Source organism: Felis catus, chromosome C1, assembly GCF_018350175.1.
Source record: "Felis catus isolate Fca126 chromosome C1, F.catus_Fca126_mat1.0, whole genome shotgun sequence".
NCBI lineage: Eukaryota > Metazoa > Chordata > Mammalia > Carnivora > Felidae > Felis > Felis catus.
The window spans coordinates 169523461-169547803 of NC_058375.1; the positions used below are offsets into that span (position 1 = coordinate 169523461).

General features: G+C 36.5%; 1 protein-coding gene and 1 long non-coding RNA gene across 19 annotated transcripts in view; one reads left to right on the forward strand and one right to left on the reverse strand.

Annotated features, from left to right (window-relative positions):
* LOC123379195 overlaps positions 1 to 24343 on the reverse strand; it is a 161904-nt gene that overhangs the window by 99875 nt on the left and 37686 nt on the right. For all 18 annotated transcript variants that reach the window (XM_045034103.1, XM_045034097.1, XM_045034095.1 and 15 more), the window contains one exon: positions 17024 to 17079. In XM_045034103.1, coding sequence (XP_044890038.1) covers positions 17024 to 17079 — 56 coding nt within the window. The remainder of the gene's footprint in view (positions 1 to 17023; positions 17080 to 24343) is intronic.
* Positions 140 to 7680, forward strand: LOC123379196. Its single transcript, XR_006583384.1, has 3 exons — positions 140 to 930; positions 1753 to 1895; positions 7310 to 7680. It is a non-coding gene; the product is annotated as an uncharacterized LOC123379196 (long non-coding RNA).

A 24343-nucleotide genomic window follows, 5' to 3' on the forward strand; every position in this document is an offset into this window, starting at 1 on the left:
TGGAAAGTGTTGTTTGCTAAAAAATACCCATCTTTTCTATACCCAAGTTTTTTTTTTCAAAAATGGAAAGGAAGATACTTTTCTCTCACCAGGCAACACTATGCATTGAATAAGCACCATACAAATGGGTAGTTAGAGGTGGTTTGTGCCTCGATGATCCCAGCTGTTCTCTCTCTGAACTCAGGTGTCATACGCTAAAACTAAATTAATGGAGTCTCTCACCAGGGTTCCCATTTTTGTCTGGATTTCTGGTCAGAGCTGGAGATTGTAAGCCACTCTATGGGACCTTACTTGCAGGACAGTCGACTTACTAGGAAGGCTAATGAACAAGCATCATCAACTGCAACTCCCCACGTTTCAACTAAGGCCTCCGGTTCAACTCTGCCATTTGGTTGAGTGCCACAAAGACAGCATCTGTTACCCCTCCTTTCTTTTCTTCTTGAATAAAGCCTTGCTAACAAGGAGAATTTAGATCTCCCATGAGTTCTAAAGCTTCTCTAATAATGCCTTGCTGTATGTTGCTCTTGTAATAACATGCTTTGACTGAATCCGATTTTCCAAACTGTTCAATAACACCTTGTCATATGGCTCATTGCAAAAGACTCTCTATTAACACATTTCCAGAGAACTCTTCTCCTTCCTGTTGGTGCATGGTGGGGAAGTGGATTTACGAGTCCCAGCAACTCTCCCCATTATCAAGTGCACTACTCGATGCTGTCAAGTATTTCGTCACAGATGTGAAGCTCTGGCAGGACTGAGATCATGTGTACCTCCTAATGCCAAGTCCATAAAATTCCTTTTAATCTTCACATCTCTGACTCTGAAAGCTGCCACTACTGCAACACAGCCTGCTCTCTTCAAACTCGAAATCCTTCTGCCTGTTGCCTGAAATCGGACTGCCTGAGAATATATGCAGTGTATGGCTAACAGGTTAGCAGCCTCTAGTGGGGATCCCAATGCATGCCTGATGCCTGCTACAACAGTAGTTGTCCTTGCATCTTAAGGACTCCACAAACATACCTTTGTAGGAGACTTTGATCAGGCAAAAGCACAATAGCCATGTATATACTTCCCATAAAAAAGTTGTATTTTAGAATCTGTTGGGGAAACCTCTTAAAAATATATCTCACCTGTAACTTGGCATGATTTTGGCTTTATATAGTGATACGATACCTTGATTTTTGCTTAAAATATTCAATCTTAAACAGTGTGTCCCTATGCAAAAACTGTAAAGCTGACCTCAGAATAGACTGCTACCTTGGGTTCCTTTTGAGACTATTGGGGACCCATTCCTTTAAGATTCTTAGAAGAGCTATGATTAATTGAAAATTAATAGGCATATCCTGAAAACCCATAAAAGGCTATTTGAAAGGGTCTATGAGAAATCACCTCAAATAATTCAATTCTTAAGAAAAGGCTTTACAGCCATACATTTTGCTTCATAGTGTTTGAGACCACATTTTCTGACAGCACCCTGGATTTGATCTTTGCCTAGAGGCTCTGTGTCACTTTTTGAGTGTCTTCTTCAGGAAGAAACTGGGGATGAGAAAAATTTTTATCTTTGAAACTAACAAATCAGGGGCCACTTTTATTTGTCCTACATTCTGCTTAAAAATGGAATAATTTCTTCTTTAGCTCCTATCTCTTTATCTTATGCAGCTAAAAGGAATTAGTTGTCACTTTCAACATTTAGCTCAGAAATAACCCTAGCCAGATCAATTAGTTCACTAGATACATTTCTATTTTCTGCAGGTGACAGTTTTCCCAAACTTTCTACCACTATATATCAAAGATCTTCCATCTTCTAGCTCCCAATACTATTCCATTCACTCTCCTTCAAGTCTTCACTGACAGTCACCATGAGGCTCACCGGTGCTGGTAAAACCCACGTCCAGGTAACAAAATCTGCTACTCTTGCTAGATAGCAAATCCATACAAAAATCTACATTCATTTTATTCTTCTCAGGATTTTGTTTCCAGTAATTTGGGGAAGATCCTACCTGGAGCTACTCATGCAGTCATTGTCAAATGTGGTCCAGAACTATATGGTCATGTGAAGGTTCAACTGGGCTGAATATCCAGGAGCGCTCATTCTCATGTCTGGCAGTTGAAAGCTAGCTGTTGACTGGGAGCTCAGCTTGATTATCAACTGGGGCATGTTCATGTGGCTTAGCTTCCTCACACCTTGGTAGCTTTGGGTAGTTGAACTTCTTAAGTTAGAACTCGGGACTCCGAGTGTAAGTGTTCTCATGTGCAAGGTAAATGCCGTTTCATCTTTTATGACTTGGTCTCAGAAATCACATAGCATCATTTCTCCTTAGTCTATAGTCAAAGTAGTTATAAACCCACCCACATTCAAAATGAAGGAATGTATACTCACCTCTCAATGTGAGGAATATGTAAGAATTTTGCAGTCATTTTTTAAAACCCACCAAAAGGGCTTTGCTGTCTTGCTTTCTTTTTAACCCCAACCCTTATAATAATGCCAGACACATTGGGGATGCTCCTTAAGTGTCTGTTGAAATAATGAATTTTGATAGGAAAAGAAAGGGAGTTCTGTGGTTTAGGTTAAAACTGGTGAGGCACCATGAGAGTTCTCTACCTCTATCTTTAAGAAGAGGGGACACCATTACTGGCTACCTTGGGTGATGTAAGCAGTCATTTGTCTAAAAGCAGAGGGCTGACCCTTATGTTCTTCTCTTGACCCTTTTCAGTTTTTGATTATTCTAGGCCTGAGGGAGATTCCTACATTATCAGAGATTTTACTTGCATTTCAGAATGACAGTCAGGTTCCCATACTCCAATAATATGTGGCATTTTTTTTTTTAATTTTTTTTTTTCAACGTTTATTTATTTTTGGGACAGAGAGAGACAGAGCATGAACGGGGGAGGGGCAGAGAGAGAGGGAGACACAGAATCGGAAACAGGCTCCAGGCTCTGAGCCGTCAGCCCAGAGCCCGACGCGGGGCTCGAACTCACAGACCGCGAGATCGTGACCTGGCTGAAGTCGGACGCTTAACCGACTGCGCCACCCAGGCGCCCCAATAATATGTGGGATTTTGATAACCTTGTAGCAGCCTTGAATAACAAATGGCAAAGAAATGATGTGGAAGAACTATGGATGCTCTTCAAGTGGTCTATTATAGGGAGCAACTCTGGCCACACAGATATGCAGCTGAATATTCCTCTCTGCTCCATGTTAGCTTAAGTATGTAGTAAAGTGTTTCCATTTATTGTGCCATGGGATACAGAGCAGTTCTACATGTGGATGAGGGGAGCTACAAGAATATTATATACCAAGACCTGAATTAGGATGAGTTTCAATAAATGCATTTTACCCATCATACAAAATTATAAACAGGACACAAGCCATTAAAACCTTTGTTTTTGTCCATTAACACCACTATCTAACAAATTACCACATTTATAAGTGGAAATATCTTCCAAAAAATGTCAGGCATCTTGTTGGAATCCTCTGAAACAAAATAATTTCTGTGATGCATGTATAGTGATGCCAAGAAATCCATCTGCCAGCCAGAATTTCATCCTTGAAACATACCTTGTTATGGCAGCACCAAAGAACACAATGAGTTTTGTTAAGAGTGTCAGTCTTCCGTCCCTGGACTGAAAGGATTAGTTCTAAATTGCACATTATTACATAAGACTGCATGAAAATGTTTGCTTCTTTTGTCCTTAAAAGAAATTCATGGTGTTTTATAAATAGCAAAAAAAAAAAAAAAAGTAATTGCACTAAAGAAATCCATTCTGAGAGCTACAAGCAGTGGATCTGCCAGGCATTCTGTTTTATGTTATTATTTATTAAACACACAAAGGTCAGGGGTCTTCCAAGTACACTCACATGTTGGATGTGGTGGGAGGCTAAGGAGAGGCCATATAGTGCGATGGCTAAAAGCATAAGTTCTGGTGTCAGTCAGATCTGGTTTTAGCTTCTCTGACTAATAAATGTGACTGGGAAATTTACTTACACTGTCTGTGGCTCATTTTCCATATCTGTAACATGGAGATAAAAGTATTCACCTTCTAGGATTGGTTTATTGGTTAAATGAGATAACACATGTCATTTACTCACCAGTGCTTGGCACAGAGTAGATGCATAGTTAACAAGGCAGATAAGAGTAAACACTTTCAATAGGTATTTTGTGTGTGTGTGTGTGTGTGTGTGTGTGTGTGTGTGTGTGTGTGGGTGTGTGGTGTGTATGAGACAGGAGAAAGGGGGCGAAGAGAGATAGGGAAAGAAAGAAAGAAGAAAGAAAGAAAGAAAGAAAGAAAGAAAGAAAGAAAGAAAGAAAGAAAGAAAGAAAGAAAGAAAGAAAGAAAGAAAAAGATATAGAGAGACAATATTTTGGAATACACATATAAAGAACACTGTTGGAGACACAGTATACTTTTGCACCTGCCCTGGCACTTCTATGTACCCAGTGTCAGAGGTCTGTCCATTGAACAGGACTCAGCTGTCCACTAGGTAAGACAATTGGAAAGCCACCAAGCCATTACCGTGTCACTACAAACAACTTAGAGGTCTTTTCTGTTATTATGGGAGGAAAGTCCCCTGTGATATACAAATAAAAGTGGACTTTTCTAAGGAACAAGAATTGGGAAAGGAGTAAAGAAAAGATTTTGAGGTAGGCAAGGCCTTTTCTCCCTTTTCAGTGAACTGGTGAGGTCATTCCTATCTTTAATCTTTGTATGTCAGACTATTTGGAAGAAACACATTCTGCAATATAATACAGTAATCTTGCCATTATTAACTAGAATAATAATTTCCATTGCTTAAGGATTATTTCTGTAATGGTTTTATTCAAAAAATAATATTTAAGTTTAGCCATGTATGTTAAGAAACAGAATATCAGTGGCCAATTTCTAATTTTTAATGGTTTTTCAAAAATACAGATTTTTATTTTACCTTACCACAGCTCTGTTCAAAAACAATTCTGTTAACAACCTTCAAATAACCTTTTAAAATATTACTCATGAATCTACGCACCTCAATAAAATGTTTCCTGTTTTTCATTTCCCCAAGGCTAAAGTGACACAATTATTAGCTTTCGATAGGGTTAAACAATAACTACCCATGCTTACTTTTGTTAAAGAAGGGAAAACAAATATACCTTCGAGCACTGTAACAGTTGAAAAGATTCCCATACTTCAGTTCTTTTTTCTTTTTTCAAAAAATTTTTAATGTTTATTTTTGAGAGAGAGAGAGAGACAGAGAGACAGAGACAGAGAGACAGAGAGAGACACAGAGAGAGAGAGAATGGTGGAGGAAGAGAAAAAGGAGACAGAATTCAGAGCAGGCTCCAGGCTCTGAGCTGTCAGCACAGAACCGAACACTGGGTTTGAACCCATGAACGGTGAGATCATGACCTGAGCTGAAGTCAGACGCTTTACTGACTGAACCACCCTGGCACCCGTCTTCTTCTCTGAAACACAGAGAATTTTTTAAAAATCAAATATTTTAAATGAAATTTTTCTCTACTTCTAGTGCTGAAGAAAATCCTTTTCCTTTTACTGGGAAACCTCTTTAATCCTGTGTAGTACTAGTTATCATTTATCAGGTAACATGTAGATGCTGGGGATATATCTGTAAACAAAACAGGTCAAAATCCCTGCCATCACAGAGCTTACAGTCTAGACAGAAAATGAACAACATGAATATGGTAATAAATGATAAAGGGAAAATTAAGACAGGAAGAGATTAGGGAGTGTCAATGAGGTTGGCAGTGGGTGTGGTTTTAGGTAGTGTGGTGACAGAAGGACTTTTGACATTTAAAGAAAGATGTAAAGGAAGTAGAAAAAGATAACCTGTTTTAAGGAATAGTTAGCAGGGCAAGTGGAGTCAGCTAGGGAAATAGTAAGAAATGAGAGATAAGAGAAGCAGCCTGGTAGTCTATTTTAAGGATGTTAACTTTTATACCATTACATTAAATGTCACTATAAGTATGAAATAGGACATCCTTAAAGGTATCTTCCCTTTGTCTCTCAAGATTCATGCTCTACCCTTTTCCATCCTTGTCTCTGGCCCAGGGAAGCTGAGCTGTGTTTTTCTACTCTTCCTCATGACTAATTGCATTTCTTCCTTTGGGCCACCTTCCTCCTCTTTCAATTGTCCAAGTGTTCCCTCTGTCAGAGAAGCAGAGATTGAGCCGAACTGTGTTTCTCTGGATGGATAGTTCTCAACTGTGCCCTTAAACTCACCTGCATCCATGTGAGGAAAACCTACTGAAATACAGATTCCTTGGCCTCACTGAAGATGTTCAATAAGTATCTCTGGGTTTGTGGCCAAAGAATCTGCATGTTGATAAGTTTCCCAAGGTCAGTTCTTTCTTACTGTGAGGCTTGCAGATTAGAATTCTAATTTATAGAAACAGCACCCTTCTGATGGGCATCCAAGCAACTTCTCATACCTGAATTTTCATACCTGAATTTTCCTTGCTCGAAAAGGGAGAACGTAGAAAATTTGGTTGGGTTCTATTATATTTTGACTGAGTATACCCTACTAAAATTTTATTCGTATTTTTAGCCAATGCTTATAAAATATTTTATTTTGCAAGATATTTCATCATTAAATACTACCCATAAGAATTGTTTTGCACTGTCCTTATCAATTTGTGTCATGTGAGACAATGTCTTGTTTGCAAATTGATAACTTGTGGGGATTATCTATGACCTCTACATGTTTTTGTACAACAGCACTGACTTTATTTTTGTTTAAGTGCTAATATTTCCCATCTGAATCATTTTTCAACATCATACTTGAATCAGAAATAAGGATACCCAAACGTTACTACTAAATACCATATGTTATGCTATGTTTTTGTGCTGTTCAAGTTGGTAGCACTGAACTTTGAAGACTTTTTTCAGAGTTATATGGAAGGAAATTCACTCAGTGACTTAGATTACCACAGAATTTGTGGGGAGGAGTTCACATTTCCCAGCAGCATATACAGCACTGCTTTCATATTACATGCACTGTTCCGTGAAGAGAGACACTAGATTGATATTTTACAGAGTATTTCTGTTACAACCTCCGGAGTTCAGCACTTTTACACAAATATTGTCCTTTCAGGTTTTTTTTTTTTTTAAGATTTCATAGGTTAATTTGCCCTGTGCCAAAATTTGCTATTTCAGGATACTGAGGCAAACAAGACTGTCAGAAATAAAGACCAAGGGATGCAACTGTCATATACCAAGCAGATAATAGTAAATATCTACCTAAGTAGCTGAATCCAATCTCTCTGAGAAAGACTGGTTCATTTGGCCTCTTACTAATTTTGAATTTTTTTCCTAGCAGAGAGAAGGTGAGTATTTTGATTGAGGGAGCTGCATAACGGATTCAGCAGAGACCTCAGGTTAAACTTGCCTTTCAAGCTGGAGAGGATCCGATGGAGTCTTTATGGCCCACTCTGGCAGGACTATGTTTATAGCAAATACTCAAAAGCATACAGTTCTCCTTAAAAATTAGGATTTGCAGCTGCTGGCTAAAAATACATCCAAATGAATGCCAAAAGCTAAAGCAAAAGCTTGTGAACCTTTTAATAATTGTATTGCATGAAATAAAATGTCTTGAAAAAAAATTCTTACAGAATTTCTGTTTCTCTATCCCTTTGGTTAAACTAAGGCAATGTATTTAATATGAGGGCATTTTTCATAAAGTAAAGCAACTCCCCACTTTTCAGAATAAGTGTGCATTTTCTTTTATTACTGAAAAGCGATACAAAAGTTCTAAATGTTAGACATATTAGACAGTAAATGAGGATTAACTATTAAAAAGAAAAGATAATTTTATATTATATGCCTCTAGAGACTTTCTTTATGTTATTTTAGATTTTTACCTAAGAATTCTATAGAATCTTTGAAATCCTAAATCTGAAAAGGACCTTGAAAGTTATTTAGTTTAGGAATATTAATAACAACAACAATGATGTTAAAAACACAGCTAACCTTCGGGCCCTTACCATCTTCTGGCCACTGTCTTAAGAAATTTTGCATATGTAATCTTGGTCAATCGTCACAACAACCCTATAATGTAAATATTATTAAATCCATTTGACACATAAGGGAACTGAGACGCAAAATGTTTAACTAATCTGCCTAAGGACATAGAGCTAGCAAGGGTAAGGGTTAGCACTAAAGCTGAAGAAACACTTGTAAAATTATGCCAGGCTGTTCTATCCATGGGGGGTGGATAGACACTTCCCATGGGGACACAGCTGTCAAGAGTATGATTTGAAGGTGCCAGAAGGTCTGCCTAAATACATCACCTTCAACACTATACAACACTGCCTCCAATTCCCACCAACAGAGAAAGTGCTTTATGAAAACATAATGCCCCCCAAAGGATATGTTTTTAAAATAATACCTAAGAAAAATTGCCTGTTAATGATAGCAAGATGAGGCAGATGCATTTCATAGAAATTTGGATGATAAAAGGAGAAAAAAAGGAAATAAAAGAACTGTTGAAGTTCAACACCATAATATACACTCTTAGTCAATTCTGGCAAAGTGAAGGGGTGATAAAGACAAACTTCAAGCAATTTGGCTTTGGTTGGAGATGGAAATTATCCATTTTAAGCTATCTTCTCATTTGGGAGATGTAACCATACAGATAGTTAAATCTTTTCTATTTAAAATGGTAAAGTGTAACAGCAAAAATTATTTGTGTATAACTTTTATTTTCCTCACCACTTGCCTTTTGGAAGAGAGATTCTTAAATAGGGCTCCAATACAGGATCCCTTCTGAAACATGAAATTTCCAATCTATATGTAAGAATGCACAGCACCGTAAGAAGAAGGCCAGATTCTCATAAGTATATATGAGCCCTTTCAAAACAGTTGATATAGCAGAAAATCAATTTAGCCCAGCTGCACTTCTTATATATCACCTAAATGTGTGCCTGCTGAAGGTGGTCTTTAGCGGCTACAAGACCATAACATACAACTGCTTTGAATTATGTATCCTAATGAGCATCCAGGGCCACACTGAAGCTGACATTTTAGAAAGTGAAATATGGCATACAAAATGACCAAAAGCAGAGTAACATTACATGCCTCTGCTTTGCTAGAACCATTGTTCCTGCTTTCGCTGTGTTTCTGCAGCAACAGATGCAACTATTCAGGACTGGGTTTTAAGTAAATAATATACAACAAGGAAGTGAGACAGGTGTGTCAATGAAAGCTCTTAGGAAAGGGTTAGGCAATTGGAATGGGCAGTCAATTAATTAAAAATGCTTTTCAAAATGAACAAACTGATCTGACTTTCTTGGTGAGCTATTACCAAGTTCTTTTGAGTTCTTAAAACATTTTCTTTACTCTGTGTTTAACAACAAATGTGGGCCAATTGCTGTGAGTTAATTGAAAAGGATTGTTTTCTAGTTGCCAAGAAACGGCGCTTTCTTACATTATGCAGGCCATTATGTGCACAGATCAAGCTTCCTGATTTTTCTTTGAGGGTTTAAGAATATAGGCTGCCTGATTTAGTTGTCCCTTGAGGAGGAGCACAAATCAAGAAGGCTTTCAGGGGTGTTGTTCCATTTCAATTGACCAGGTAAGATTTGGATTTGAAAGTGCTACCTTCCTAATGCTTAACTTTTCCTAAATCATTTAAATGCTTTTATGTTGAGTGAATGAGGGGATCAAAAATGATGACTTTAAATACTTAGGGTGGTTTCATGTAAAATCATGTTAAGTTGATTTTCTTCCAGCTGAAGATTCTGAGAGAGAGAGAAAAAAAAAAGAGGTAGAGATAATAATAGACTTGTGAGACCAGCTCTAGAGTTTGTTTCTTCTTGATTTCAGAGTAGCAAATACATGTAAACCAAGAAGTTGTCAGTGTGTGTAGAGTTGAAATATTAAAATCATTGCTATGGAAGAGAATATCACTATTTCTGTTTGGAGAAAAGATTTCAAATCTTGTTTGACTTGTTCCAACTGAGAAAGGGGCTTTATATTTGTTAACTTCAATAGGAAGTCTTGTTGATTTTATTTATAACTTGGTTACTCATCTCTTAAAACCACACATATTTTCATTATCCGTTTTTGTTGGCTGTTTTCTTCATAATTTTGTCTTGAAGTTAAAATCAGGGTCCTTGTACTTAACACTAATACTACTAACATGTTTGATCCAAACAAAAAAAGTCCCCTTTCTTCCTCAGGAAGGAAAACCTCATTCCTTGATTTAAAGTAACTTGTTCCCAGGCTTACTTAATACAGTGCTCACGGTGGGTACAAGTACTGGAAAGGGACTCTGTGAGTCAAGTTTGTTGGTTCAAATTATCCTTCCATTCTTAAGGAATTCATATTTTCATAGATTTAGGTTGAACTCTACAATCCCATGAATTTACACTTAAAACATCACAGAGTTCATGTGTATTATGCGTTGAAAACAAATTGATTTGAATTGCAAATTTGAATGCTGTTATTAATCTTTTTTTCAAAGTCATATTTTACTTCATCTCTTCCATGGCTCTCGGTTTCCTGGGAATATAGTTCCTTTACAAGAAAAATCATCAAAATGGATACAAGTCAGGTCAAATATTTGTTGTCTCGTTAGGGAAGTTTCCATTTGTTCAGAGTTTGAAGACACTTGAGTATAAATATGACCTGTGTAATATGAACCCCAGTTGATGCTGGAAAGAAATCATTGCAGCATGCCTTTACCTAATAATATGATTTGGGTTTTCCACAAGTGAACCAATACCCTGGCAATGAAACTATTATGTGGAATGATATTGATGAAGTGATAGTTAAATCCATTTATTTTTAACGTGCCAAATGGGAGTCTTCTTTTTTGAATTCCTCCGCCTTTTTTAATTAACTAAAATAAAGAATCACAGTGTTATTAGTTCTCACAAATTTTCATTACGCTCTATTCTTTATTTATGTAGTAGTGAAATTGAAGCAGCCATTTAAATAAATGCATGGTTTGTGGTTATGTATACTTGGTGTAATGTGTTCCTATTTTTTGTTGGAGCTGCATTTGTTTTCAGGTAAGATGTAATTAAACAATTCTTTTCTAGTTTACATTCCTTTATTTACCTTGTCAAAAAGTGCTGGTTGCCCTGAAAATACACTTTTGATATTACTGGTACCATGGTGCTTAAAATATCTGTACTCTAAAGACCTTGCTCATTTTTGCAATTATTGGAGCAAGGTGACAGGTGAATATATGGGATGGGTAGAGTGGAGTGAAAGACTGATACAGTGTCTTATAAGCAGACTTCTCATATCTAGCACACAACTTTTTTATCAGTATAACAGCAATTGTGATATTAATAAAACAGCTATAAAGAAAATATTTAATAGTATAACAAAAAGTCTTGACTTTATTTCTAAATGGTATTTTTTTAATTAAACAAATATTAACTGATGTTGATATGCTTCTCTGTCAATTAGGAGTTTTGCAAAAAAAAAAAAAAATGATGTCCATCTAGGCTGGGATGGAAATCAGTCTATAAAATTTTGTTCAACCTTAATTGAGAAGACACTGAATTCATTAGTAGTTTGTGGGTCACAGTGACTGAAATACTACAAAATGATAGACTTTTAAGGGCATTTACTGATATGTGATTCTAACGGCTTTGACCCTTTATTTTGAGAGAGTGGGTGAATGTGTGAAGGTGGGGAGAATGGCTAGCTGATGGTGTGGGGGAAATAAACCGTATTGGTAACGAGAGCATGCTTTTCCTGTTTGTCTGCAAGAATATGAACATCCTAAGACTATTTGGCAAACGGAAATCAGGATACACTGTATTTATCGCATTACCCTGATGTACGATTCAAAAAACCCAGTCAAGTATGAAATTAATTTGACATATCTCATTTATAGTGAACTCAAGGTTTTTGACAATCATTTCTTCTACTGTAGGCTCTTAACATTTCTTTCATCTTCTACAAGTATGTTAGGGATCTTTACTAATCAGCATATCAATTTTTTAACATCATCTATTTTTTTTATTTTTTGAAAAATGGGATTATTTATTTCATGGTACTACTCATAAACATCATTTCAAAGATTCCTAAAAACATTGTGCTTTTGATAACTAATTTTCCCATGCACTTTTGATATGAAATTACCTAACTTTCGAAATTCAGAATAATATATAAAGTACTAAAGTGTTTTCTTATTCTCTTCTTACCTAAAATGATCTCTAATATTAGAAAATTATTTTCAAAATGGAGAAGACATATGCAACATATTTTAGTAATATTATTTGTCCTACTGTTGATACATAATCAGCACCAAACTTTACCTTGCTCTGATAAGGCACTGGGGATATTTCTTTCTTTTGTCCTTAAAGTTGTTGTTAAACTGAGATTTTTAACTCCTCAACTACAATGATATTTTTGAATCACTCTTAGAAGTTCCTTTTTTTTTTTTTTTTTTTGCTTAAAACTATTTCTAAACCCTGAGAATGCTGTCTCTCTTTTCCTTCTTTTTTTGAGCAGCTGTCCTCAATTTGGCAATGTCTGAAGATATTTTTTGGTCTCAGCAACAAAGGGGGTGGAGTACTCAGCATCTAGGGGGTAGAGGACAAGGATGCTGCTGAACATCCTGCCCAGCACATTCCCTACAACAAAGAAGTATGGGATGCCAAATGTCAATAAAGCCGAAACTGAGAAACCCCGCTTTACAGGTCTCAGATACTTTATTGTGGCTAAATGCATGATTATGGGTTAGAATTTTTGTTTTCAAACATCCTGAAATCTCATGTTTCTTCTTTATTCCACTTGCTTATAAATATTGGCCTACAGGATCACACCTAATTTTTAATTGAACTTTCTGAAAACTGCCGATGGAATGCCTAGGAATCATGATCTGACTGGATTATCCACTTTTCCCTTTCTTCATTATGACTAGTAGCAAAATGACAATGGTCACATTATCGTTAAGACCGTGTTATGTCCATATTACTAAACAGTGCTATGTTTTCATGATTTGTAGAATATTTCCCTTATTGCTTCAATTCGTGGATAAGGAAGGATTCATTAAGGCAAGATACTAATATCATCTATTTAATTGCTGTGTTCCTGATTTCATGTGTAAAGTCAACTCTTCAACAAACATTCACAATTCTATAGATATTTATTGAGCACCTATCATTTTCCAGAAATAGTTTTATGTTGGAAATTCAGCAGTGAATAATACATGAACCTTAATTTTGTAGTGATTATGTTATAGAGGATGGGAAGATCTCAAATCCCCTTTTCTGTCAACCATCTTTGATTTTGGTCTATAATATACCAAAAACAAAACAAAACAAAACAACAACAGAATCTGGTGCATATAAATGGTTGCAGAAGTTGATACTTTTTTTGCATGTAAACTCTGTTTCTTGGGGACTGCCAAGAACCTTTTCATTAATTTCTGAGCTTCACTTTCTGGCAAATGTCTCTATTTTCAACTTGCTTGGTGTGCATTCCAGAGAACACTGACTTTGAAGTAAATTTTGAATGAAAGGAAACAGAATATTTGATGAGTTGAAATAATGTTAATAAGAATAGTCAATCTGGCATTTAGGGGGGAAAAGACATAAAAATAAAGATGGAAACTTGTGAGAGGAAAGAGGCCAGTCATGCCTGAAGTTTATTTTATTTTCTATGCCAAGAAAAATGGTAACAGGAAAGAAAAGAAAAGGAAAAGAAAAAAAAAAGGAGAAAAGAAAAAGAGCAGTAATGTACCTTTCCAGTATAAGTGTAACTTGGAATAATTCTTTTCTTCTGGTACATAGCTCTGTCTCTGGTGAATTATTCAGAATTCCTTATCTGTTTTATACTTTATTTCTCTGTAGTCATTGATGAGATTATTGGTTTCTTCCTTAGATAGAAAATGAGAAACATAAATGAAGCAATATAATACAATTTTAATGTTCTGGTCTCAATATGTCTTTTGATTTTTCTTTATAGTTTCTTTCCTTTCCTAATGCTTGTTTTCTTAGTATATGCAAAATTATTTTATTAGGATGTGCAGGAGTTAAATGTTGTACTAATATGTTAAAATGTGAATAAAAGGATTTGATGCTCTAAAATTCTCAGGCTCTGTGAACCTACCAGTTTTTAAGTAATCATTTAACTTATTAAGATGGTGTTTACCAAAAGCTGAGATTTATCCTCCCTCTTCTTTTTCATTTAAACATAAGTTGAGATCTTACCCAACTAGGGAGTTATTTGTGTAAGAAATTCCAAAGGAACAATATAAATGTGGCTACAAAAAGTGGTTTTAAATTATGTAAGTATATTTCCTGGAGTTTACTGAAAAATGAGAGAAATTCTAATACTATGGCTTATAACTGGTTTTCTAGCAATGAATTTGAAGAAAAGGTTGAATTTCACCTCAGAAGTCTTAGTGGTACGGACAGCAGTGTAATTGCCTTTGTTGTGTGAGCAAAACAAAGAGAAGTATTTTCTTTTTTGTTTAAGTACAGACTTTGCCATCTATCTAATGGTCTGAATGCAAGCAAATTTCTTAATGGATTGAGTAAAAATACTGATCTCACAGTGTCATTACAGAAACGAAATGAGATGGCACAGTTTAGTACTTGTCACAGAGAAATTACATAATAGTAAGTGTTCCCCCTTCTCACTCAGTCAGTCATAGGCTATCCTAATTCATTTCATAGAAAGAATCTAAAGGAACTTTATTTTCTTAAAATTTTTTTAATGTTTATTATTTATTTTTGAGAAAGAGACAGAGCATGAGTGGGGGAGGGACAGAGAGAGAGGGAGACACAGAACTTGAAGCAGGCTCAGGCTCTGAGCTGTCAGCACAGAGCCTGATGCGGGACTCGAACCCACAAACGGTGAGATCATTACCTGATCCAAAGTTGGCACTTCACCAACTGAGCCACTCAGGCACCCCTCTACGGGAACTTTAACTTTTTTTAAAAAAATGTTTATTCATTTTTGAGAGAGAGAGAGACAGAGACAGACAGACAGAGAGAGAGACATAGAATCCGAAGCAGGCTCCAGGCTCTGAGCTGTCAGCACAGAGCCCAATGCGGGGCTCGAACCCACAAAATGTGAGGTCATGACCTGAGCTAAAGTCAGATGCTTAACTGACTGAACCACCCAGGTGCCCTGGGAACTGTAAAGATCAACTAGTGCCTTACATATCTGATGCTTTTCCTGATGTTCTCTTAACCACTAGCCTATGCTTTCCTCATGCTAATGAAGTGTTAACCTCCTAAGGCAATGGACATTTATAAAAGTTATGTTGAAACATACAAAGTTGCCACTTTTATAGGTCAAACAGTTACATATTGGCCAATTTCATATGATTCAGCTTTCTATATATAGAGATATAAAAAACAAATCTTATTTCCCAAAAAAATTTCATATGATAAGTCTGCCATAATTTGATAATGCTAGAATGTAAATGCAGTTCCATTAGCTGTTTGAAAAAATTATAGAAAGACACAATTAGAAAAATAGTATAATCAAGAAAAGCCTTGAGCAGGGGTTGACAAACTAATCTGTGGGCCAAATCCAGCCTGCTATGTGTTTTTGTAGAACCCATGGGGTAAGAATTGTTTTTACATGTTCAAACAGTTGAAAAAAATCAAAAGAAGGATAATACTTTGTGACACATGGAAATTAGATGAAATTCAAATTTCAATGACCATAAAATTTTTTTTATGAGTGGGAACAACTCATTTGTTTATATATTGTCTCAGGCTACTTTTGTTCTGCAAAGACAAAGTTGAGTTATTGCAATGGACTTTATGGCTTCTAAAGCCTAAAATATTATTTATTACCTGGCCGTTTACAGAAAAGGTTTGATGACCCCTGTTGTAGAGTCAAACTGCCTGTTGTTGCATGCCAATGCCAATACTTCTAGGTAAGTTACTTAACTTGTATGAACCTTAGCTTACACATTTTTAAATAGGCACACTAATAGTACTTGACTTCATAGAACAATTATAAGTGCTTGGTACATCATAAATACTCTATAAATGTTACTATAAATATTAATATTCTTTCAGAGTGCCATTGTAAATGGGAATAAAAACTTACAGATGCTTGAAAAGCTCAGATGGGTGATAATTGTTGCATCAACCATATCAGGATAAAACAAGTCACCAGCATTCTGTAGACTTTAACAGTAGATTGTAACCACTTACTCATACAAATGATTGTAATATTTACATCTCATACCGCATGGACCATCTCAAGTTAAAAATATGTAAGTTCCTAAATTTGCAAGTGTTAAGCTGCAAAGTAGAGGCTGTTTTCTCCCTGGGACAATGAACATCTGCTGAAACAATTTGTCCAACTGAGCATTTGCCTCTGCTGGCCTTTTTTTTTTTTTTTTTTTTAAGAAATGGAAAAAAAGATCATTGTTTAACTTCAACTCTTCTCATCTTCTCAACCAAGAAACGGTTTCTCTTGGGACTAGATGTTTCTGAGATATGGAAAAGTAAAGGGACCTCAGCTTTTTATTTACTTTTTCCTATTTTCAAGTAAGGGTAAGTAGAATTTTACTCAGAGTGCCATGTTCTTCTTTCCTTTCTATTTAAATATTGTTTGAAAGACCACAGGCTTTTCTAGATGTTTTAAGATTTCTGTAGTGAATTGAGCTTTGCAGCCCTTTCTGAGAGAGACTGGGAGGTGGGGTAAACCACAGCAGAAAAAGGGTCAAGTTTTAAAATAGAAAGACTCTTAACAAGTAGCTCAGATCTATTACTTGTATGCAAAGTCAGAAGGGTCTGGAGGGAAGATGATCCAAAATCTTGGAAGTAAAAGAAAATGTTCCCAAAGCTAAAATCCAATAGCATCCTAGAGATAATAGATGGTTTAAGTAGAACTGCTGATAAACTTCAAGTCCAAGACTTATCAGTCAGGCTACCTCTCCAGCTTTTCTACAGTGGTTTCCCCTGGGAAAGATGAAGAGAGGACTCTTCAAGCACTTAGCTTTATAATGTTGTACTTAAGAAGTTGGTGAATAATAACTATTAGAGTTCTCTGGGTAAACCAGCTTGAATTAAAGGTGCTTCTTTTGTTTCCTTACTTTAAAGTAGAGCTTCTCTGGTCCTTGGGGATTACACCAAGAGCAATGAGTCATATCTGAAATGAGGAAGGGAAAGTGTTGTCAAATTTCATGTTGATTCATAAGAGTAAGCATGAAAGGTTGTTTGCGTATTTCAACGGGCAGGGAAGCACAAGGGGAGAGCAGAGAATCAAATGTTTGAGCACTTAAGAGTTTCTATTTACTATGAAAGATTGAAGAAACTTGCTGTTTTCAAATAGAATGGACTATCATACATAAATTATTCCTGATTTTTGTTGTTTTCTAATTACTATTTTTGCTTATAATACAGTCAAGTATAGAAAGAAAGAAAGAAAGAAAGAAAGAAAGAAAGAAAGAAAGAAAGAAAGAGAAAGAAACTGTTCAGCTACCAAGTCAAAAAATATTTTGCCACCTGCTATGTATTTTGCCAGCCAGTTAAAATCTTTAGCATTCTTTGGTACCAAGCCTTAAGATGCTTGTGGGGTGGAGGGAAATTTTCCTCTGTTGGAATCTTTTGGATGATAGTCAAATACTTCTGTAATTTCCTTCACCATTTTTAGCTACTGTTGGCATCATTTATTTCAAGAATGCCTGTGGAATGTCAAGAAGATGCCAGATATTATTTTGAATGTTGTATTTTAATATAATATGAAGCTAAAGTTGTTCCTAGAGACTTCAGAGATAAAGGTAGGGTGCTTCTTTCTTATCTTTTAGCAAAATGGAAAGCTTTAATTAAGGACCAAATAGTTCTTTTGGTCAGTCTCCTACCTGTGAAAGTAGATTAGAAAGGAATTTTTAGCCTTTGGCTACAGGCAGGAACAGATTTACGTGTCAGGGTGGAGGAAGTAATGGAGCAGAAGGAAAACCAGAAGCTAGACTTATCACTTGAGTTATCAAATGGTCCAAATATTTGGTGCAAAGGCAATGACTTCATTTGAATTGTTTTGTCCTGGATGTGGGCATTTGAGTCCTCCTCATTTAAACCTTTCAGAATAATGATTCTAGCAACACTCTGAAATAAACTTTCTATAGTTATTTCCCCAGTTGAATAAGTCTATAATTAGAAATGCTATCATTGCTGGCTAGCCTAATTCCCTGAAACATGCATATGAGGTTTGTTGTGCTGGCACCAATAGAGAAAGAATGATAGAGCTGCGAGGGACCTTATGAGATCATCTAATCCATACTAAAATCATTCAAAATACATGGTTCTTTAGTCACAGGTTTCCCAGGGATTTGTTACACCAGCAACTGGAGTATGACTAGGCCTATAACAATAAAAGAGGCTTGCTTGCCTTTCTGATCAAGAATCATTGCAATATCAAACAAAGGATAAATTCTTTTCTAAGAAGCTTATGACTAATTCAGGTCTCTACAAGCATTCCAGGAACAAGATTCTTTTTGGTTACCAAGATCGTTAAGTGTGATTTTGGCCCAGAGGCTTAAAAACCAAAGCACATATGCTGTGTCTCATTTGTTTTGTGGGCCATTGCTCTCTTCATTCCTATGCTTTCATTCCTATGATTTTTTTCCCCTTCTTGTTTTGTTGAGAAACAACAAGTACAAGTATTTTTAGCTGGCTTACCTGAATTAATCTCTTATAGGGCTAACCTATTTGAACTAAGAACCAGAAACAAACAAACAAAAAAACAATTAAAAGAGAAAACTATATATTTTTAGCTCCTATCCCATTATTTTTAGTTTGTGGTCCTGGGCAAGTCATTTAAACTCTCTGGGCCTCAGTTTCTTCTTCTGTATTGAATAAGAGTATGAGCCTAGATTACTGAAAGAGTCTCTTTTAGCTCCAACAATCTATAATGCAATCTATCATAAAGCAAAATTGTGACCTTTAGCATGAAGAAAGGGCAGTGGGAGAGAAACATGTTAGGAATTTTTCTCATTTCTCCCACTCCACAAATGCTGCAAATGGCTAACATCAGTGACTCAGAACTTTAGTAGGTATATTAACTTGGGTAAAGTTTCACCCAAAACTTATGTATTTAAAGCTGAAAGGGAGAGAAATTCTAAGCTATAATCTTTTATTTTTCCCACTTTTGACCAGTTTCATGACTCGAAACCTGTTCTATTTAAAAAAAAATCTTGAGAGAGAGAGAGAGAGAGAGACCACGAGCAGGGGAGGGGCAGAGAGAGAGGGAAATACAGAATCCGAAGCGGGCTCCAGGCTCTGAGCTGTTCTGCACAGAGCCCAACGTGGGGCTCAAACCCATGATCTGTGAGATCATGACCTGAGCTAAAGTGACCTGACTGGATGCCTAACCAACTAAGCCACCCAGGCACCCCAAAACCTGCTCTATTTTAAAATAGAATACTGAATAACATATCATGTGTTAGTTTCTTAAGAAACAACAGCTAACTGAAGTTAGTAGTTAACATTGGAATTGAATTCTTCTAATTAATAAAATATACCTTTTTACTTTTCCTCATATTTGGAGGATAAATGTGATTACTTCTGCAAATGCCAGGTATTTTTTCCTAACACTCCTTTGTTAAAATCCTCAAAACACATGCGTGCGCGCGCGCGTGCACACACACACACACACACACACACACACACACACAAAGTTGAAAATATACTCCAGGAAGAAAATATTGCTAAAAATTTACTTAAAATTTTTTTTAATGTTTATTGATTTTTGAGAAAGAGACAGAGCATGAGTGGGAAGGCAGAGAAAGAGGGAAACACAGAGACCCAAGCAGGCTCCAGGTTCTGAGCTGTCAGCACAGAGCCCGACGCAGGGTTTGAACTCGTCAACCACGAGATCATGACCTGAGATGAAGTCGGACGCTCAACTGACTGAGCCACCCAGGCACCCCTAAAAACTTACTTTTAATGATTTTATTCCATATGTACAAATAGAATATTTTCTCTTTTTATTAATGGCTTTGAGTATGGGGAAAATAAGAGAATATTTTATTGATAAACCTCCTGCTATTTTTGAGCTTTCCTCAAATGGCAGACACACCTATAGCTATTGGAAACTATTGGAAAGTTCCAATATTAATAAAATATCCAGTTTGGGTTAGACAGTATTATTAACAGACTGAGAAAGGAGCTCATATAAAAGATCTAGTTATGTTTCATTTCCTGAATTTTTATGTCTAAAAACAGAAACATTCTGTCCACTTCCCATTTTGTGGAGCTATTGCAGAAATTTCCTGCCATCACAAATCTGAGAGATAGTGAGTTTTACTTAAAAACTGTATGTGGAAAGCCTACTAAATTTATGCCAATGTAGACTTGGTTCATGTGAATGATCTAGGAGCATATCTTTTCTATTAGATGATGTTAAGAATCAGTCTTGGTGACACATTAAATCTTTCAAAGACACCACTTTATTTTAACTCTCATCTACTTATTATGTCAGGCTGATGAAGTTTAGGTTACCTCAGTGACACCATTGAGCATTATTAACCATTGTAAATAATTGTACATGGACAGATAATAGCTCCAGGAATAGCTGGTAACCAATTATAATGCTCATGTGTATATTTTTCTATCACTCTGAAAAGATAAATTTAATTTAAAAATTTCCACAGTATCTATAAAACCTGATTATGCCAAGTAAAAAAATGTATCCATATTATAGAACCAAAATAATATAAATAGTTCTATGCCTTTTATGCGTGGAATACACAAATTCAGAGGACATTCTGAAACAGCATCTGTGGCTTGCAACTTCAAAAACCCTTCAATTTCAATCTTCTAGTTTGTTTTCATGGTATGTTCTGTTAGTTCTTATTTGAAAATTAAGAATATACTTCAGATAATATCGAACTCAATAGGAAGAGAAAACAGTCTATTCTTCATTGGATTCACGGTGGTAACCACAGTAAAAGCCAGTAACTTGGTGAATATAGTAATGTCTCTGTGGAAATCTTGAATGAAGAACATATTTTTTTGCAAGATTTCCAGGTATATCATTTATTTTCTAGATTGCTGTGCTTCAAGGAGACCTCTCTGGAGAATAATTCAAGCAATAAGAAAACAAATTTTAAAACATTAGATAAGACGTTCAATATATTTTTTCCAAAATCTATTTCACTGACTTAGTATATATTCCAAGTAAGAAGCCATTAGTTTTATAATTGGAATTTAGACATTTTAATTAGTTCAGAAGTCTCTTAAAAATACATTTATTTGAGAGCAAGAGAGTGCATGCAAGCAGGGGAGGGGCAGAGAGAGGGAGACAGAGGATCCCAAGCAGGCTCAGCTCTGTCAGCACAGAGTCCAATACAGGGCTCAATGTCATGAATGGCAAGATCATGACCTGAGCCGAGATTAAGAGTCAGACATGATTAACTGACAGCCACCCAGGTGTCCCCAGAAATCTTAATTAAGAAAAACCTATACCTTGATGAACTATTAAGAAGTCATAAGATGAATGAATATGATCTGCAGACTGAAAATGATCCAGTATTGTTTACCCCAGAAATTATTTTTTTGTGTTTCAACACTCAGCTTTCATCTAATTGGCACATGATACAAATAACAGGTCTTTTAATACTCTGAGCCATTAGATGTGTGTCCAATGTAACCTACATTCACAAATAGAGGAATACATTCAGTTTTGCACAGATATGAAGGATAAAGAAATTCAGAAGTTAGATTTCTGAAAAGAATGTAAAAGATTCTCATTTAGGTATTCACTCATGTGAATAGCTGCCTGATGGTTCTAGTCATTCAGTTTTCTGAGAGTTGCCTTGTTATACAATAGTTGACTGGAAATGGCCCAGCTTTTGCTCCGACCATGAGTTTCACATATAATTTTCTGGTTTCCCCTGCTGCCATCCCCCACCTCCTCCCCCACTTCCCATCAGATGTGGTGAATGTCAAGGGGTACATCCTCACTGCTTTACTCCTTGTTCTCAGTTCCTACTATTGCTAAATTATGCCTTTTACATCCTTCCTTTCCTAGCTATCCTCTTCTATCCATTCTGCATGGACCCAAATGTGAAACACATGGGTTTTCATACCAGGCAGTTGGGTTAAAGATTTGGGTTATATCTTAAGATATGAGGACATTATACCACAGCACAGCAAATAATGTTACACTGAACAGCAGACATCCCTGTTCACTGGCAGTGATCCCTAGTAGCCAGCACTTTTGCTCAGGATCTAGCTCCTGATGTCTTGCTGGACCATCTTCCCTATTTCCTGTAATCTCCCACTGCTTTTCCTGGTTTTGAAACACTTGATTCATCCATCTCTTGCTGAAGCAAAATATTCTTCTCACTTTGTTATGTGGGCAATTTTTCCTTTGTCCAATTAAAAAAATTTTTTTTAATGTTTATTTATTTTTGAGAGAGAGACACACAAACAGAGCTCAAGAGGGGAAAGGCCAGAGAGAGAGAGGGAGACACAGAATCTGAAGCAGGCTACAGGCTCCGAGCTGTCAGCACAGAGCCTGATGTGGGGCTCAAACTCACAAACCGTGAAATCATGACCTGAGACGAAGTCGACGCTTAACCGACTGAGCCACCCAGGTGCCCCTCTTTGTCCAATTTTAAGCTCATTTTTGACAAGTTCCAAGTGCAGAGCCAATGATGGCTCATCAAAGTGTTTCTGCTTAACAAGGCAGTTTTTCCATGAGGAATTGTGTCATCTGCTTTTGAGTTATCTGCCCATACACATACAGGTGTTATACCACATTCTATATTTTGAAGTCTATTCAAAGGCTACTCTGAAGCCTGCAGAGTATTAAGTTTGAAGGGCCTTGGGAAGAGACCTAGGATTCATTCCCACATTCTCCCTATTCCGTCCTGACTATATCCACATCCCAAACCCTGTTGATTCTATTTGAAACACCTCTCTTCCCTCTGCTGCTACCCTAATCCAAATCAGCATGGTCTTTTTACTAGCTTAGTGTAATGGCTTCCTAACCTATTGTTGGGAGGAAACATTTATCCTCTACCAATTTAGGTCAATGTGATTGGGGGCCTGTGAATTAACTGACAGTAGATTAATAGAAAAAATTATTTTCACATGCCTGTGAGAACACCCCATAAGAACTGACTCCCTGAACAAGTAGGAGTAAGGGTTTATATACCAGCTTAATAAAGGAGTGTGAATTTAGGCCTTCAAAAGATGGAAGGTTCTGATGAGACTTCTTTACACAATTTTTTAGAATGTCCTAGTGCCCAAGGACAGTTGCCTCCCTGAGTCGAGACTTCCCTGGAGAGGAGGTTTGTGATAACCATGCTCATAAAGCCCTGCTTTAATCATGTAAGGGTAGCACAGATAAGATTTCTTTCTGCAGATGTTTTCACTTTGAAGTCATCTTCATACCATCTTTGTGGGTTGTTGGTCCCTCCACCATCTCCCTACAGTCAATCTCGTTCCCACAAATCTTTTCTCCACACTGTAGCCAGAAGATATTTCTACAACACCAGATCATGACACTCCCTTTCTTCAAAACACTTCAGTGGCTTTCCACTGCCAAGGATTATGATTTATAACCCTAGATTTACCACTTGCCTACTAAAGCTTAAAGAACAAAAGGTATGAGTCTAATATATGTGGCTAGAGTTTATTTACATGGTAGAAAAGGTAAATTATGACATACAAAAACTAATCTTTAGTTCCACCCTACATTTTATGTCGATGTTTCTCAGATTTTATTTCTAAAATCAGTGCTTCAGGCAGTGTTCCAGGTTCCAAATCTTTTTCTCTTCCCTTCAGTTTTAATTAATTCACTCCTGTAGGGCCTTACTGAAATGCTTGGCTAAGTAAGTTCATAAGCTTATTCTTATGAGTGTTTACAAGTTAATGTACTAGGCATTTCCACCTTCAGTGTTGCTATTTTAATAAGGTCCTTCATGACTTATTCCACAAGATGACCTATAAAAGGCATTTCAAACCCTGAAACAACAAGCTGAGGAGAAAACTTGAGCAAATGGGCTTTTGAACACCTCTTAACTTCAGGCTCTTGCTCTGCCTCTGAATAGAAGTGGCCCTGAAGGGAAGAATTCCATTGCCTTTGTATAAACTGCATCCTTCAGGAGTGGGTTTCATGCTTCTCCATGGAACCCAATTAAGTAGCACAACTTAAGGTGATACTTTGCTATACAGCTGTGCTTCATACTTATGTTTTTTTTTAAATAGCTTTATTTAAATGTAATTTACATGCCATAAAATTCACGTATTTAAGGTGTATGGTTGGGTAATTTTTAGTTATTCTCAGTTGTGCAATCATCACTAGTATCTAATTTTCAAGCATTCTCATCATCTGAAAAGAAACCCAGTACATATCAGCAGTCATTCCACATTCCTATAACCCCAATCCAACACTAGGTAATAAT